Source organism: Lissotriton vulgaris, chromosome 6 (assembly GCF_964263255.1).
Source record: "Lissotriton vulgaris chromosome 6, aLisVul1.2, whole genome shotgun sequence".
NCBI classification, from domain to species: domain Eukaryota; kingdom Metazoa; phylum Chordata; class Amphibia; order Caudata; family Salamandridae; genus Lissotriton; species Lissotriton vulgaris.
In genome coordinates this window covers 1761454778-1761473995 of record NC_141694.1, presented here as the reverse complement: position 1 = coordinate 1761473995, position 19218 = coordinate 1761454778, and the positions used below count along the sequence as shown (strand labels likewise).

The window sequence follows — 19218 nt, the reverse complement described above, 5'->3', positions numbered from 1 at the left end:
GGGGGACTTCCTAGCAACTCTAGACCTGAAGGATGCGTACTTCCCCATTCCGCTACATCCTTCACACAGAAAATACCTCAGGTTCACCATCCAAAACCAGCACTACCAATTCAAGGTTTTGCCTTTTGGGGTCACCACGGCACCCAGCGTTTTCACGAAGTGCCTGGCGACGGTGGCGGCGCATCTGAGACGTCAAAACATCCACGTCTACCCCTATCTGGACGACTGGCTCATTCAGGCGAAGTCGGCCCAGCAGTGCGCCGACCACGTGTCCCACACCATTCACCTTCTGCACGATCTGGGATTCTCACTGAATTACCCAAAATCCCATCTCCAGCCCGCCCACATACGGCAGTATCTGGGTGCGACCATAGACACTCTGGCGGCCACAGCACAGCCGAATTCAGTGAGAGTCGGCAGCATTCAATCGCTGATCCAAAAATTCAGACCTCAACACTCGCTTCCAGCAAGAGTGTTCATGCAGTTGATAGGCATGATGGCCTCCTGCATCTCCATTGTCCCGCACGCGAGACTACATATGCGTCCGCTTCAGGAGTGCTTGGCACGTCAGTGGACTCAGGCTCACAACCAGTTGAAAGACCTAGTGTTGGTGAGCGGTCGGGCATACAACTCTCTGCATTGGTGGAATCCACGAAACCTTTGCAAGGGCCGACCGTTTCAGGAGCCTGTGCCACAGATTATCCTGACAACGGACGCTTCTCTCCAGGGATGGGGAGCGCATGTACTCCAATACACTGTGCTGGGACTATGGACGCAGCAACAGGGGAAGATGCACATCAATGTTCTAGAACTGATGGCTATCTTCATGGCACTAAAGGCTTTCAAAGTACATCTATGCAACAAGGTCGTGTTGATTCGGACGGACAACATGACGGCGATGTACTACATTCAGAAGCAGGGAGGCACACACTCTCCGCAGCTGTCTCATCTGGCGCAGAGCATGTGGAAGTGGGCCATTCAGAGGAACATCTTCCTCATGGCAGAGCATCTCCCGGGCAAGGACAATCAGATGGCGGACCTGCTCAACAGGCACAGCCACCAAATGCACGAGTGGGAGATACATCCATCAGTACTCCAACCGTACTTCCAAAGGTGGGGTCATCCAGAGATAGACCTGTTCGCCACGCAGGAGAACGCAAAATGCCAAAGCTTCGCCGCCAGGTTCCCACACCCACTGTCGCAGGGCAATGCGATATGGATGAACTGGTCAGGCAAATTTGCGTATGCTTTTCCCCCAGCACCTCTGATACCGCTGGTGGCACGCAAACTCAGGCAACACTTGATGACTCTCATCCTAGTTGCTCCAACGTGGGCTCGTCAACCATGGTACACCACGTTTCTGGAACTGTCCGTGGTACCGCATCAAAGGCTACATCTCACACCCGATTCAGAAATGGGGGTGGTGATGAACAGAGTGTCTGAATTAAGCGTCTGATTTAAGCAGACCACTCTTACCCAGTCCAAGGATCAGGGCTTGATCCATCACTGTTATTTATCTCACTGCACCATCCCAGTTCAGAACCTGGCTATATGCAAATCAGTCTGTCCCTGGCCCAGTGCATCATGGGAACAGGGCAGACTAAACTACCAAGCCAATTCTTCACCAGAAAGGAGACAAGCTACCGGGGACCGGTTTCTGGCATTTCAGCCGTCTTCGGCCCGGCTTGCTTGAATCCTGATGGTGCAGTGAGAAAGGGACTCATGTCTGAGTATACCCTGCCACACCTATAGTGGCCAAAAACGATTCAGAAATGGGGGTGGTGATGAACAGAGTGTCTGAATTAAGCAGACCACTCTTACCCAGTCCAAGGAAGCGTGGAAGGGTATACTCAGATGTGAGTCCCTAGCTCATTGCACCATCAGGATTCAAGCAAGCCGGGCCGAAGACGGCTGAAATGCCAGAAACCGGTCCCCGGTAGCTTGTTTCCTTCCCAGTATAAGAATTGGCTTGGTAGTTTGGTCTGCCCTGTTCCCATGATGCACTGGGCCAGGGTCAGACTAATTTGCATTTAGCCAAGTTCTGAGCTGGGATGGTGCAGTGAGCTAAAAAACGGTGATGGATAAAGCCCTGATCTTTGGACTGGGTAAGAGTGGTCTGCTTAATTCAGACACTCTGTTCATCACCACCCCCTTTTCTGAATCATACATCTCACACCCAGCCTTCTGACGCAGAGCCATGGCGACATTCAGCACCCAGATCCGCAACAGCTCAACCTAGCGATCTGGCTCCTGAAGTCCTAGAGTTTGGCTACCTGAACTTACCTCCCAATTGCATGGACATCATTCGGGAGGCGAGGAAGCCCACTACCAGAGCCTGCTATGCGGCAAAATGGAAGCGGTTTGTCATTTATTGTGCGAACCACAACATTAACCCGCTGGACGCTTCTATTCATAACATCATCTGTTACCTGTTCCATCTGTACAAGTGTAATCTGGCCTATACTTCCATTCGCATTCATCTGTCTGCAATGGCCCTGTATCTCCAAAATAGACAACACCTTTCACTCTTCAAGGTGCCTGCCATCAAAGCTTTTTTGGAAGGCCTCAAACTAGTCATTCCGCCACGGACTCCACCAGCTCCTGAGTGGAACCTCAATGCGGTTCTTACCAGGCTGATGGGTCCTCCCTTTGAACCACTGCATTCCTGCGAGATTCAGTTCTTGACAAGGAAAGTGGATTTCCTCGTAGCAATTACATCACTACGGAGGGTTAGTGAATTACAAGCCCTCACAATCCAAGAGCCTTTTATCCAAATTCATTCCAACAGGGTAGTGCTCCGCACTAATCCTAAGTTTCTGCCCAAGGTTGTGTCTCAGTTCCACATCAACCAAACTATCGAATTACCTGTTTTCTTTCAAAATCCTGAGTCATTGGCGGAGCGGATGCTCCATACCCTTGACGTTAAACGGGCCCTAATGTATTACATTGATAGGACCAAGGATTTTAGGAAAACTAAGCAACTCTTTGTCGCCTTTGCACCACACCACAAAGGTATCCCTATTTCCAAGGCTGGTATTGCTAGATGGATCGTTAAATGTATCCAAATATGCTATATCAAAGCTAAGCGTACTCTTACCATTCCACCAAGAGCCCACTCCACCAGAAAGTTGGGGGCCTCTATGGCATTCCTTGGAAACATTCCTTTGGAAGACATATGTAGAGCAGCCACATGGTCTACCACACACACATTTACTAAGCATTACTGTGTTGACGTGCACTCCAAACAGCAGGCAGCTGTAGGGCAGGCTGTTCTCAAGACACTTTTCCAAACTGCTGCAGCTGGCACAGGCGGCCGCCGCTAATGGAGGGACTGCTATGTATTCTATGCACAGATATGAATTCAGCAGCCCACATGCCTCGAACCGAATATGCTACTTACCAGTATGCATCTGTTCTTGGCATGTAGGGCTGCTGACATTCATATCGCCCGCCCTCCTCCCCGGCGCCTATAGCAGCTGCAGTATTCACATATACTCATAGCATGGTCATCGTTCACTGAGTTTTCACTCCATCCTGGCCGCAATGGCTAAAAACAATCTAGGGATGGAGTCGATGCCCATGCGCACTGTAGTCCAGGGGAGGAGCCACCTATCTCGTGATACTTCGAAGACTCTTCCAGGACAACAATGTGCAATCATCCGGACCCAACACTAGGCGGCGATCTATGCACAGATATGAATGTCAGCAGCCCTACATGCCAAGAACAGATGCATACTGGTAAGTAGCATATTCGTTATGCTACTTTCTGCATTTAACAGGTTCCCCCATTTTACTCTGCGTCTATTTGAGGTGAGGACCAGGTTCCCTGGGTCATCACTAGGGTTAGAGACTGATGTCCCGGCGACAGGTGCAGGATGTTGCATCTCCAATAGGAGCGCGTTGTGGTCACTGTCTGTTCTAGTTACCACCCTGAAGTCCTGGACTTTAGACCACATGCCAATATCTATGAAAATATAGGAAACAGGAAGGGAGCACACTCCTGACCTCTTAACCGGGTCGCCCCTTCGCATTGTGGTCAATGCAGTTCATACACCTCAGGATAAAATTCGTGGGTATAACACCAAGTTGGTGCAAGCAGGTGCTAGTATCTGATGTCCCTCGAGCCTCCTTAGCTGACGAGCTATAGGCGATGCAGCTCCGCGCCCGAGAGGCAACGAACCCTGGATTGTTTGCAGCCTCTTAACCACCCCGGATTTATCTCTACTGATGACGGATACTATCCAGAAACGCGAGCCATGTCTCGCGTCTAGAGACATCAGATACTAGCACCTGCTTGCACCAACTTGGTGTTATACCCACGAATTTTATCCTGAGGTGTATGAACTGCATTGACCACAATGCGAAGGGGCGACCCGGTTAAGAGGTCAGGAGTGTGCTCCCTCCCTGTTTCCTGTTTCTGGGGCTCCCTCGAGCCTCCTTAGCTGACGAGCTATATGCGATGCACCTCCGCGCCCGAGAGGCAACGAAGCCTAGATTGTTTGCAGCCTCTTAACCACCCCGGATTTATCTCTACTGATGACGGATACTATCCAGAAACGCGAGCCATGTCTCGCGTCTAGAGACATCAGATACTAGCACCTGCTTGCACCAACTTGGTGTTATACCCACGAATTTTATCCTAAGGTGTATGAACTGCATTGACCACAATGCGATGGGTCGACCCGGTTAAGAGGTCAGGAGTGTGCTCCCTCCCTGTTTCCTGTTTCTGGGGCTCCCTCGAGCCTCCTTAGCTGACGAGCTATAGGCGATGCACCTCCGCGCCTGAGAGGCAACGAAGCCTGGATTGTTTGCAGCCTCTTAACCACCCCGGATTTATCTCTACTGATGACGGATACTATCCAGAAACGCGAGCCATGTCTCGCGTCTAGAGACATCAGATACTAGCACCTGCTTGCACCAACTTGGTGTTATACCCACGAATTTTATCCTGAGGTGTATGAACTGCATTGACCACAATGCGAAGGGGCGACCCGGTTAAGAGGTCAGGAGTGTGCTCCCTCCCTGTTTCCATCTATGAAAATATAATCCAGCCTCGACTCATGGTCCTTCCTGTTGAAGGTACACAATGAGGGGCTGTCGGACGGGGTGCGTCCTTTACAGGCCCTTATAGCGAAGTTTAAAGTAAGGGACATGATTTGCACTGCGAGCGGGGACCAGGATTTAGGGCGGGGGATGAGCATGGTGGAACACCCCAAAAGTCATCCTCAGCAGTGAGGGCGCCCTTCTAAGGGTTCGAAGTGGCAGTTAAAGTCTCCGCCCATCACTATCTTGTAGTCACCTGACAATTGACAATCTTGTAATTTCATGTTGCAAGGAGGCTTGACGAATAATTGATATTAACTTTAAGTCACTCATTAAGATATGAGGAGTAATACAGATTAATCTGGTAACTGAAGATATCAGTCGCATTACAGGTTCCACTGGAAAAACCAAGACTCATTTTTTTTTCACCTGGAAATTTCACCTTGAAACACTTGGCGGATGTGAAAAAATGCCCGATATTCGAGGAAAGTAGGAGATCCAAAATCATCCCTCATGTTTTTTATGTGAAATCGAAAATCGAGAGGTATTTAGGAAGTTCCAATCCACGAGTATTGGCAATTTCTGGGCAGATGTACCACCGCAGTATTCCACCTCCTCTCTTACTGAGGGACTAATTGTTACCTAACCTAATCATCTCTATGTTACACACAACCACTTTTTGAGATTCCATTTCTGCAGCCTCCAGCAGAATTACCAAACAGTGTTGTCTTTTTGGAGTGACCCTAAAACTTTCTATTTCTGCTCTCTTCTTAGGTAAGACCTTGTTCAACTCAAGACTGGAGACTGCAACCCTGAGAATACCAACTTTGGTTCAGGCTTTTGCATGGTATGGTGCAAAGCTGGGAGCGGCACAGCACATCCACCTATTGATATGCGACGGTCAGCAGACAGCAGTGCATTGAGGTTAGATCATTGTTATTTATGATGTAGTTGATTCAACAGTAGAGTTTTAATTTACTTTTGCTGCAGCTTGCTCTGCTTCTTCTGTCTTAATTTACAAACACCATAGCAGAGATTTTTGTGATGGAATTATGATGGGATGCACCATCCCCACCCTAGGCTATGCATTCAATGCATACTGCCATTGACAAGTGAGAGTTGAGCCACAGCTCTCCATTCTATGAAATCATCTGTAATTTGTACTTAATAAATGTTAAAATGTAATGCTCACCATAACTAAAACCAGTAAAGGAGGATGCATTCAAAGACGGCCACTTATAAATTGTTAATCAGTCGAACCTTGATTTTATATATGTAGAAATGGCTTAATGTTTGTATATGAATATTAGAATAGCGTGTTACCATATCATGCATAATTCCAGATCATGATGTTAGAAAAAACAGCTGAGATTAAATAATTGGTCTTCTTAAACTGTACCATAATCTGCACATTGAAACCCTGTTGTCACCTGTTTCCTAAAAATATGAAAAGTAATTTGTTGGTTACAAAAGCATAGAACAAAACTACCCACAAATGCATATACCAGGACCCACGCATGACAAACCTGTTTGCAACATGTACATTTCTCTAAAATTATTAGGTATAGAAACTGGATTGGTGTCACTACAACGCATGCTTTTACATCGCATGCCTTTACAACGCGGTTTTTACCACGCAGTCCATTACAACGCATAATGCTTTTAGGCGCTGGATAGTGAATTATTTAATTCACTATTCCAACTCCAGTCCCCGTGGATAGCAGGGAAGGTGTTGGATAGTAAATTAAATATATTCCCTATCCTAGAGCGCCCCCCAGCGCAATGCGTTGTAATGGTATGCGTTGTAATGGTTGCGATGTAATGGTAGTGCGTTGTAAAAAAATGCGTTGTAAGTGATGTTCCCCATAGAAACTGGAAGATCATATAGTGTCAACCCAAATCCTTGTAATCTACTGATGTGATAACAATACACTAGTATAGATAGCATTCACTTAAAAATATGATATATATATATATATATATATATATATATATATATATAACCTACTGGCGATTGCCAGTAGGTAGTTATAGTTAGGACCTAGTTTCCATAGGAAATCCGTAACATTCTATTTGGAATAACTTTGGCGCCGGTCGATGAATCTTCGCAAAATTCTCCAAGAAAATGGTCTTCTTCCCTGAAAGTTTGGGGGTGATTCGTGAAGCGGGGGCAGAGAAAAAAGGGGGGTCCCAAAATGTGTTTCCCCCATGCAATTTTCCACAGGGTTCTTTAAGTGAGGCTACAGCCCGAACTGCTGAACGCAATTTCACCAAATTGGGCAAAAAGGTAGAGTTCGGTTCGCAGATTACTCTTTTTGTTAAATGGTGTAAATCCGTTCAGTAGTTCCTTAGAAATTCAAAAGTAAAATCATAGATGTATCTATAGACGAAGTACCGTACGCGTACAGTACGCGTACTTTCCCGAGCACGTGCATTATGCTAATTGGCTGTCAACACTCCAAACCAGGAAGTGTTGGCAGCCATCTTGTGCCTCGGTAGAACCGAGGCACAAGAAAACAGAAAAAAGAAACACGAAAATGGGGCAGGGTAGAAGAACCCTGACCCCTAGGCCTGCTCAGGGGGTCCCGTAGATACATGTACCCCATGGAGAGAAAAAAAACCCGATCTGCTTTTTTTTCAAATTAGCCCCCGGGGGGACCAAATCCCGGGGGCATAATAAAAAAAAGTTTGGGGGGGCCCCAATCCCACCCCCGACACTGCCCCGAGGATGGCCACCCCCGTGGCAAAGTAATTATAATAGCCTGGGGCGCACGTCCCCCCGCAGCCACAGGCATCGCTACCCCCCGGGGCTTCGATATGAATGATGGGGGGTCTCTAAGACCCCCCGCAGCCCCAGGGACCGCCACCCCCAGGGCTACGTTTTAAATAAATACATTTAAAAAAACCTGTGGGGGGGGCTTGAGCCCCCCCCCCCCCCCCCACCCCCCACACGCCCCGGGGACCGCCACCTCGCCGGGGCACTAATATTTACTGCTGTTTGCTATGGTAGGGCGGAAAAGCAATGCCGGCTCCCGCGGGATGCGGGGAGCTGGCAGTGACCGGAGGATGGGGTCGCCGGGGCCAGAAGTGGCCCGGGAAGGGGTCCACGCGGGCCCCCCTCCCCAAAAAATAAAATAATGTAAATTTTTTTTTTAAAAAGATGTAGGCCGGCCCCGGGGGATGGGGCAGAGTATGGCCTTGATAGGGGGGGCCACGCTGCCCCTTCACAATTTTTTTTTTAAATAAAAATTGGGGGCAGGCCCTGGGAGATGGGGTCCCCAGGGCCCAAATAAAAATAAAAAGACGGGGGTAGCCCCCCTTCTTAAAAGTAAAAAAAAAAAAACGGGATTGGGAGGAGGCCACGCCCCCTCCCTGCACCTCTCTGCAAACGCGCCCCCTGCCGTGTTTGAAGAGGGGGAACTAATTCCCCTTGCATACTGGGGGTCCCTGGGGGCCAACTAGCCTGATGGGACCCCCAGTATGCAAGGGGAATTAGTTCCCCCTCTGCAAACGCGCCAGGGGGCTGCGTTGCAGAGAGGTGTAAAAAGGGGCGTGGCCTCAGAACACCTCTCTGCAACGCAGCCCCCTGGCGCATACTGGAGGTTTCTGGTGGGCTAGTTGGCCCCCAGGGACCCCCAGTATGCAAGGGGAATTCGTTCCCCCTCTGCAAACGCACCAGGGGGCTGCGTTGCAGAGAGGTGTAATGAGGTCACCCTCTTTTTACACCTCTCTGCAACGCAGCCCCCTGGCGCATACTGGCGGTTCCTGGTGGGCTAGTTGACCCCCATGGACCCCTAGTATGCAAGGGGACTTACTCCCCCAACTTAGAACGCGCTACGGGGCGTGTTTGCATAGTGGTGCAGGTAGGGGGCGGGGCTTGAGGTGATATGTGTGCAAACATGCCCTGTGGCGCGTTTTGAGTTGGGGAATAATCAATCCAGAGGTCCCCTAGGGTCCAACTAGTCCAACAGGTACCTCCAGTAAGCGCCACGGAGCTGCGTTGCAGAGGGTTGTAAAAAGGGGGCGTGCCCTCTGAACACCTCTCTGCAACACAGCTCCCTGGCGCATACGGGAGGTACCTGGTGGGATAGTTGGCTCACAGGGGACCTCAGGATTGAAGAGGAATTGATTCCCCAACCTAAAACGCTCCACAGGGCGTGTTTGCACACATGTCACCTCGGGCCCAGCCCCCTTCCTTCACTATTGAGCAAAATATTCCTCTAAAATCAGCCGAACTACAAATTCCGATTTACTCGCCTGTTATCACGAGAGTCGGCAGTGCTGCATCTTTCAGCCCACTACTGATCCTGAAAAGTAATTCTAATCGTAGTTACAGTAACTTGAACTTCCTTCCATAGGCTAACATTGACTGGTTTCACTTGGAAATTCTTTTAAGTGTGGAGTTTTGGAACTTTAAAAATTTCCTCTAAAATCAGCTAAAGCACAAATTTTAATTTACTCATCTGTTATCAGGAGAGACCTCAGTGCTGCATCTTTCAGGTCACTACTGTTCCTGAAAAGTAATTTTAACCGTACTTACCAGTAACTTGAATTTCCGTCCTTAGGATATCATTGCCTGCTATATAAAATATATATATAAATTAAAAATATATATATATATTACAATTTCAATATTTTTTTTTCACAACAATTTTATTGAGCAAATCAGGCAATGAAATTGTGGCACCCCACAATCCGGAGATTACCACCAACAGTTATGACACAGTGTATTACACATTCATTAATGTCCAGGCAAGAAAAGGAATAAGGCTCAAGAAAAACAACCCCGCATCCCACCCTATCCCGTCAACTCCCAGAACCCCCTACCCTCCAGAGCCACCCACCCTTTCCCCCTCCCTCCCAACGCATATGTGCAAGTAGCAGCGAGTAGAGTTTAGGTGCGGCGTGACAGGTATGCCACAGAACTGGGCCAACAACTTCAGCACTGTCATATGTCTTCCTCACGATCCACTGGGGGATCCAACGACAGCCCCCTGTAATCGGCCCACCGCTTCCAGATTTTAAAGTGCTTACGAGGGCAACCCCTTGCCTCAAACACCGGTTTCTCGAGCCCCATGTAGTAGTCCAGCCCTGCTTTCCACGCAGACAAAGGGGGGCCCCCTCTCCCTTCCATGCCTGGGCCAGATCTCTTTTTGCAACAACAAGTCCTAGCAGCAGTAAGTGGCGCTTGTAGACGTTCCCACCAATACCCTCCATAACATGCAGCAACCCCAGCCGGTGAGTGCGGGGGAGATCCCAACCCAGGACCTCAGACAAGCAGCTCCACACACCCCTCCAAAAGCCAGACAATCGAGCACATGACCACACCGTATGCAGCAGAGAACCCGGTGTGACCCCACAGCGCAAACACTCCGAGGACTCAATCAATCCTGCCTTCCACAGCCGCTCCCGAGTGTAATAGGCCCTGTGAAGGTACTTGAATTGGATAAGCCGAAGTCGCACAGCGATAGCGGCCCCTTGCGGGGATTCCAAGGCCTCCCTCCAATCATCTTCATCCAGAGGGCCCACATCCACCTCCCATGCCGCCCGGAGGGGGAGCAGAGTAGAGGAGCAGTGAGTGACTAGCGTCTGGTAGATACGGGAGACCTTTCTATCCTCCAGGTCTCCCATAAAGACCTTCGCTTCGACCGGGCTGAACTCGGGGAGAGACTCCAGATTGGCAATGCTAGGGGTAAGTGCATGACGCAACTGTAGATAGCGGAAAAACTGGGATTGAGGCATGTGGAACTCCGTACGGAGCTCTTGAAACAATTTAAGTGTAGTGCCAGACATTACCTGGCCCAGCAGTGAGATGCCAATGGCCTCCGATCCCTCAAACCCGGCTCGAGTCGAAAGCTCCGGGAGCAGGCCATTATGCCATAGTGGCGTTTCCGCTGTCAATTTGCCCCACCAGCCCATGCGGCGCAAGGCCTGCCTCCACACCGCAAAGACCACCCTCGTGACCGACGGCAGTGTCCGCTGCAGACGGGCCGAGTACAGAATGGTATGTATTGTATTGTCCCCCATGAGCGAGCGCTCCAAAGCATAGGCTGGGTCCCCCCTATCGCCATACCACCAGTCATTAAGAATGAGCAGCTGAGAAGCCTGATAATAAGACAGTAGATCGGAGGTGGCCAGACCACCACAATAGGTGGACAAGAAACACGTCCGTAGCGCCACTCTGGCCGCACCTCCAGCCCATAGAAAGTGGCCCAGCACCAAATTGATTTGCCGAAACCACTGCGGGCTAATAGGGTAGGGGTAATTTTGTAGTTGATACAGCAGGCGTGGGAGCGCAACCATCTTGAAGATGGCAGGTCTGCCAAAGATAGTTAGGGGCATTCTGGACCACGTTTTAATATCGGCCTGGACCCGCTCCCATGCAGGCATGATGTTGTGGTCCCAGGCAATGGTCCGTGATTCAGAGAGAAAAACACCAAGGTACTTCAGCCCGTCCGTTGCCACCCGCAGTCCCGTTGCCCAGGGGTCCATAACAGCCCCGCCACCCAGCACCCACAGAGTCGACTTGTGGAGATTCAGCCGAAGGCCGGAGACCTCTCCAAAGACGCGCATGACGTCCAGGACTCGGGGCCCAGACCGTTGCAGGTCCGTGAGGAAGAACAGAACGTCGTCAGCGTATAACGCGATTCTGTCTGCCAGATCCCCACTCCACACGAACCCACGTATCTGTGCGTCCATGCGCACCCATGATGCCAGGGGCTCCATAGCTAGGGCGAATAGGTATGGGGACAATGGGCACCCCTGCCGGGTTCCCCGACCAATCCGAAACTGTCCAGATATGGCGCCAGCCACCCGGACCGAGGCCGTGATGTTGGTATATAATAATTTAAGGTACGACAGGAACACCGGGCCTATATTAAGACTGGGTAAGAGAGCAAAGAGGTACGCCCAACTGACAGTCGAAGGCTCTGTCCATGTCCGCCAACAGTAGAGCCGCCTGTTCGTCTAGGGCCCCCATGGCGTCCACCGCCGCCTGCCGGATGTTATGGCGTGTCGCCCTGTGAGGCATGAATCCGGCCTGGTCGGGGTGGACCAGGTCCGTGATATATGGAAGCAAGCGGTTCGCAGGGGCTTTCGCCAGGATTTTGGCCTCTATATTCAATAGGGATATGGGACGATACAAGTCATGTCTGTCGGGAGCCCTGCCCGGCTTCTGAAACACAACAATTTCGGCGTGACGCCAATCCGGCGGCAGCTCACCCCGAACCCGTGCCGCCTCAAGTGCGCGTTGGTATTAAGACCCCAACTGGAGGTGGAATTTCTTGTAAAACTCACATGGGTAGCCACTCGGTCCAGGCGCCTTTCCGGTGTTAAGCTGCCCCAGAGCCTCCCCGAGTTCCTCAGCAGAGAGCGGAGCGTCCAGCGCCATTCTGGCCTCGTCAGAGACGGCCTTCGGCGGCAGATCATCCAAGAATTTAGAAATCTCGTCTGCTTCCAGGGAGTCTCGAGAAGCATACTGCTCCTCGAAATATCGGGCAAAGCTAGTCGCCAGTTGGGTCGGGTCCGTCATGACCGAGCCGTCGTCTGCAATGAGGCCCGGCAGCGTAAGCGGCTGAAAAGTAGACTGACACAGTCGATGGAGCATCGTGCAGGACTTGTCGCCCCATTGGTAGATCCTACTGCGCGTGGCGAGCCTCGTCATGTAAGATAGAAGCATAAGATTGCTGGGCCTGCAGGAGCTGGCGCACTACGGTCTTGTCGCCCCCCTCCCGGCCACGCTGTTCCAGGGCCTCAACCTGAGCGGCTGCAGCCGCAATAGCTTCCCGGTGCCTCCGGCGGGCGGCTGTACACCAAGCAATGTCCGCCCCCGTATTGTGGGCTTCATCGCCTCCCAAACCACCACTGCGTCAGTATCACCCACAAGGTTATCACGCCAATAATGATCAATCGCCTCCCACAAGTGGTGAACATATTCAGGCTGTTGTAGATGCCATGAGGACATCCTCCAACGGAATGGTTGTCGTTTCGTGGGGAGCTCTAGCGTAACAACAACTGGGGAGTGGTCAGACAATCCTCTCGGCAGTATTGCAGCCTCCCGCACACGACTCAAGCAAGCACCAGGCATAAAGACATAGTCGAGCCTCGAAAAGGAGCCATGTACAGCAGACACATACGTGAACTCGCGCGCCACTGGATGCATATGTCGCCACACATCCACCCAGCCCAAGCTCTCCACTGTTGCACGCAGCCTGGTGTGCGGGGCCGAGGGGGGAGGATCCACAGCTACCGCCTGTCGCCTCTGGCGGTCCACATACACATCCATCACCTCATTCCAGTCCCCCCCAACCACCGTCAGTGACTCCGGGATTTCGTCCCATACCGCAAACAGCCTCTCCGACAGGGCCCATTGCAGAGGGGGGGGGGGGCATAAACACTACCAAAGAACACAGGTTCAGTACCCATCATGCCCTTGATAAAGACAAATCGACCCTGCGGGTCTGCCCACTGTTTCTCATGCACATAGGCCACCCTGCGATGGACCAAAATAGCGACCCCTCTAGACCCTCTCGTAAATCCGGCGTGGTAGACCTGCTGGAAGCCAAACCTCTGAAGGCTAAGGACCTTGGAGCCCATCATGTGAGTTTCTTGAAGCAAAAGCACGTCAACTGCCTCCCGCTTCCCCCAGCGCAACACTGCCCCACGCTTGATTTTATCGAGCATACCCCTTACATTCCATGTTACAACACGTAGGGACTTATTGGGAAGCATAGCAGTTTGTTCAACCATTGTCAAGGCGATTCCACCCACCAGGCCCTCTGCGCCACCCCCACACACCCCACCTCTCACTCAGTACATCAGAAATTAGCACGTGCGACCCCCCCCTCCACCCCAACACCCCGAAGCAGCAACTACCACCCCCCCAACCCCCGTCCCAAAACCCCCCCAACAGCAAACCATCTCTCACCTCCCCCGGACCCCAACTCCCCCCACCCCTATACCTCATGAAACACTGAAGTATCTGTCACGGCATGGACAGACCCGGGCCCAGAACCGAGGACCCAGGGCCAACCATACCAAAGGATCCCAACACCCCTTAACCTGATGATCACACCCCCCCCCCCTAGGCAACTCCCACAACTCGTGAGGGTCGGAGGCCCCCGGTAAGTCGCCTCCCGAGCCCCAGCTGTGATACCACACATAACCAAGACTAGTCTCAAAACCGGCAGTCTGGCAGCAGCGGCGTCCCCACATAAGCAGCCCCACTACGTGATCCGCAGCAAAGTAGAGCAGCACATTACCAGGAAAAGGCCAGACCCTACCAGGGTTCAACTGCCAGTGTCAGAGTGTTCAGAGTCCATTGTCCCACTGGTCTGCGTCGCACTGGCGGAGGCGGACCTCTTGCGTGATCGGGACCTCCGATGTCGTCCCTTCCGGGCCGGGCGGTCCGTCCGCTCCTGCGATGATCCCCTCGACCCGCCCGGGTCCAGCCCCGGTTGGGCATGCGGCCTGATCCTCACCGTTTCGTCCGTCCACCTGAAGACTTCCTCCGGAGAGTCGAAGAAGTGGGTCCGGGACTGGTACACCACCCTTAGGCGAGCAGTGTACAACAGAGAGTACTGGAGTTTCAGGCCCCGCAGCTTGGCCTTGGCAGCTACAAAGGATTGGCATTGCTGCTGCACAAGCTTTGTATAGTCAGGAAAAATCATAATTTTTTGGTTTTCATAGGAGATGGGGCCTTTAATCCTCGCTTCTCGCAGTATGACATCGCGGTCATGGTAATTCAAGAGTCTAGCAATGACAGGTCGAGGACGCTCACCCTCCGGCGGCCTCTGTGTCAAGGCCCGGTGCGCACGCTCGATCACAAAGCAAGAGGATAGGACCCCCGGCGGGAGCCAGCCTTCCAGCCACCGTGACAAAAACTGCTCCATGTCATCCTTCTCGCATTTCTCCGGAAAACCTATAAAGCGGAGGTTGTTCCTGCGTGCGCGCCCTTCAGCATCTTCCACACGGGACGCGAGAGTCTTCTGGACGCGCTCCATCTCCGCCATTCTCTGTTTCAGTGTCCCAATGTCCGTCTCAGCCACTGAGACCCTGGACTCCGTCTCCGTGATCCGCTCCACCGCGTTGCATAGGTCCTGGCGAAGCAGTGTCACGTCCGCACCCACGGCCCCAATCTTAGCATCCAGCATGTCCCTGGACTAGGTGATTGCCACCAGGAGCGCCGCGTTGTCCGGCCCCGCTCCACCCCCACTACCGGGCGCACCGGGCCCTCCACTGGGCCCCGTGAACTTGTCAATGGGACCATGCTTAGGCGGACCTCCTCCTCCCCTGGTCATCGCTGCGTGTAGTCCCACTTCCACCACACCCCGGGTGTCCACGTCCAGGTATGGCCTTCGGAGCCTCCAGCCGAGCCAGGCAACACGCCACAGGATAAGTCCAGGCCGGGTCAGGGTCGCCCCCACCGCACCGGCCCCTACACGTGTCTAGCCTCGGGGCCCACTCCAGCACGCTGCCCGCGGCCGCCCAGCTTGCTCCAGATGCTACACTCACTGTTGCGGTGGGCCCCTGGCCGGCCTCCAGGCATCCACGGGACGCGGTCTCACAACGTTAGTCCCCAGGCAGCTCCAAACACCGGGCCGGGGCACTTCAGCACATCGGAGGGTCCCTCGGGGCACGGCCACCAACAGGGACGATCAGCGCCGACCACTGCAATCCGGGTCCGGGTCAGCCCCAAAGTCGCGAAACTCAAGGCCCCGGCCGCCCAAGGTCTGAACAGGCCTCAGCTGCGTTGCGCCGCTCGGGGGGTCCCCGCGATGTAGAATGCAGGACCACAGGGCACCGCTGCAACTCCTCAGCCCTCGGTGCTGCGATCGCCGGCTGGAGACTCGCCCGGCCGGCCTGACTACCGGCCACCTGCCGCCGGTCTCCGCCCGGCAGCCTGAAAATCGAGGTCCCGGCTCCGCCGCAGGTCACTAGGCCGCACTCCGTCACCGGCGGCTCCGGTCCCCCAGAACGTCGGAAAGGACAGCTCAGCACACCGGAGAGGTCCTGGCACCTTCAGGAGCAATCGCCACACAAGTGGTACAGCTAGCGGGCTCGGGGGCCAGGATAATTAAGCAAATTTTGTCCGGGCCGGCGGGAGCTCTACAAGGCTGCGACCGCCATCTTCGCCCGCATTTGTAGCTTCCAATTTCAATTTTTTTTAAAACATTTTTTTTTCCAATTTTTATTAAAAATATGTAATGTAATTTAAAAAATAAAATATCTAAAAATAAATACTTTAAAACAATGTAGTAAATCAGTATAAAAAAATAACAATACATTTAAAAATTATCATTTACAAAACCTTTGAAATTCACTGAAAAAACCATAGGTTTCAGCCATGTTATAGTTAGGAATTAGCATTTAAAAAAACCTTAGAAATTCACTGAAAAAACCATAGGTTTCAGCCATGTTATAGTTAGGAATTAGCATTTAAAAAAACCTTAGAAATTCACTGAAAAAAACATAGGTTTCACACACGTTATAGTTAGCTGGACATTTCAGTCATACAAAACCATTGAAATTCCCCATTCTAGTTAGTTCAGCTAACTATAACTCACGCGCCTGCAATGCATTGCTGATGACGTCACATATTACATCACTCATGACATGGTCAGTGACATCACTCATGACATCACTCGTGACATCACTGATGACATCTCAAATGACATCACTGATGACATCATCCTTGTGAAAGAGTGGCAGACCTCCTCTCAACCTTTGATACACACATTAAAAAATATAAACTAACATTTTTAAAAAAAATGGAGATACCAATACCAGTTGCAACAACCTATTCAGTAATTCCAACATCTACATACACATCCATTCATTCACCAACAGTTCTATATAGTCACTCATACATGTACTCACTCATCATATGTACTCATACACCTATACACCCTGTTACACACTGTCCTCATCCATAGAGATACTGACACATGCAAATAAGCTATCAAATATCCATTTACTTGCATCTACAGCTATACACACACACCACTACACTTACTTCTACAGAAACGTACACATACTTACTCTCTTAAACAATCACTTATAGAAACACATACTTATTTATACAGGAACTCTTTTAAACTCTCACTCTCACATATACTCACTTATATACATCAATACTCACATATACTATTTTAAAACATGTAGTTACTCACAAAGATACTATTGAGACAGTCATTCACTCACTAACACACCCATACACACGCTCATCCACCCATGCAGTCCTGCACACATCCTGTCTTCAAAATACATACAAACAGTGAGTCACTCATTCATGCATCTATACGCAAAGTAATATCCCCCACCGAACTACACAGATACTCATACTCATACTGATACTCAAAAAACAAACTAATAACCCATATACACACTCATGTAGCTACTCACCAACCCATGCAGCCACTTATACTCAAAGTGAGACACTGATACAGATATTTAAATATTTAAACATTACTCGTTAATACATGTATTCACTAAGATGCACTTAATACGTCAGTTATACAATCAATTTCACTAACAAAATCCATTTAAACACTTATTTACCCATTTATTTTTCCATTGACCTTTAGATATACATATATTAAAAATATTTATTTTTCAGAAAGACACACCTTCACTGGATGATGTCCTCAGTGATGTCATTTGGGATGTCATCAGTGATGTCATGAGTGATGTCACTGACCATGTCTTGAGTGATGTAATATGTGACCTCATCAGCAATGCATTGCGGGTGCGCGAGTTATAGTTAGCTGAACTAACTATAACGGGGGAATTTCAATGGTTTTGTATGACTGAAATGTCCAGCTAACTATAACATGTGTGAAACCTATGGTTTTTTCAGTGAATTTAAATATAAATATCTATCTATATATATATATATATATATATATATATCTCCTTTCCTTTTCGAAACCTCCTTTTTGTGAGATGCAAGTTCTTATTATTTTGCAGCCAGCAACTACACAGAAAATTCTTCTGTAAGTCTCTATAATCATTATAGTGTTTGCACAGCAATATCCAATTCCTGATACTAGGGTAAGGGAGTGAAGAGGGGAAGGTTGAGTAGAGCTCCCTTACACCAGTGACCATGCATAAAGCTGCTTAACACTCATTAGACATCCCTACCAACCAATTTAAATTAATGGAAACATTTAAGAACCACAGTTACCTGAAAAGAACACAAGAGCCTACACAACACCGCTCTCATTGAGAACACTACAAAAGAGATGACATTTGCAAAACATATTTTATCTATCATAAGCTATGCTACAATAAATGTTATTATTCCCATTACAAATACAGGTTATTATGTCACTTTGATGGTTCACTTATTGGTTCTCCGGTCCATAATGGTGTCTTCTTTTACAAGTATATTATAGTTAAATGGTTCTCACTGTAGTGGCAGGATCCATTTTTTTTTTCATATAGTTTGCATCACAAATGATTATCAGTTTGTCTTGATACTTTGTGGTTTATAACATTAGTATGTTTCAAATTGATTAGCTATTTATCTCCATTATGGCACTTGTAGGACATTCACTTGCGCATCTGCACCTCAGAAAGAAGAAATATTTTAGTTTTTAATACGCAGTTTTCTCCATAGGGCTTGTTAGCGCTTCCAGTTTTTCTTCTTTTTTACAGTTATCTTGAAATATGACACATTCTTTTTTTATTCCTCTGTTAATTCCTTTATACTTTATAAAACTGTCTGCTTTGTATGTACTCCCGATAAGTTATACGTCAAGCTTCAATTTATTGCTCAGTTCTTACGGTTAGGCCATTGTTTGCTGATATGTTTTAAGTAGCTGTTCGTTGCAAAGAGACCTGTGCTATAGTGTATCTACGATTGTTTTCCTGTTTCGACTGTCTGGATCTGATCACAAGGAGTAAGAAATCCATTCTTGTGTGTGGTATTATAGGCCTGAGCTGGCAATCTAATGCTCAAATGAGTGATGATTGGGAAGTTGCTCTTTTTCTCTTACTTGCAAAATATCTGAGAACTTTCTGAGGTCAAACCTTGGGAACCTACCTTCCAAAGTCACGCCATAAAGAGAATTATTATGGACATCGCTGGTTCACTGTCCAACAAGGTTTTCCAAGGTCAGCAAAGCTGACCATGGACACTGTATCGCTAAGCCAAGTTCAAGTTGGGCAAAAGTC

General features: G+C 49.7%; 1 protein-coding gene across 11 annotated transcripts in view; it reads left to right on the top strand.

Moving 5' to 3' along the window:
* HMBOX1 (homeobox containing 1) overlaps positions 1-19218 on the top strand; it is a 490629-nt gene that overhangs the window by 164210 nt on the left and 307201 nt on the right. For all 11 annotated transcript variants that reach the window (XM_086928008.1, XM_086928002.1, XM_086928007.1 and 8 more), the window contains exon 3: positions 5818-5967. In XM_086928008.1, the coding sequence (XP_086784134.1) occupies positions 5888-5967 (80 nt within the window). In that variant the 5' untranslated portion in view covers positions 5818-5887. The remainder of the gene's footprint in view (positions 1-5817; positions 5968-19218) is intronic.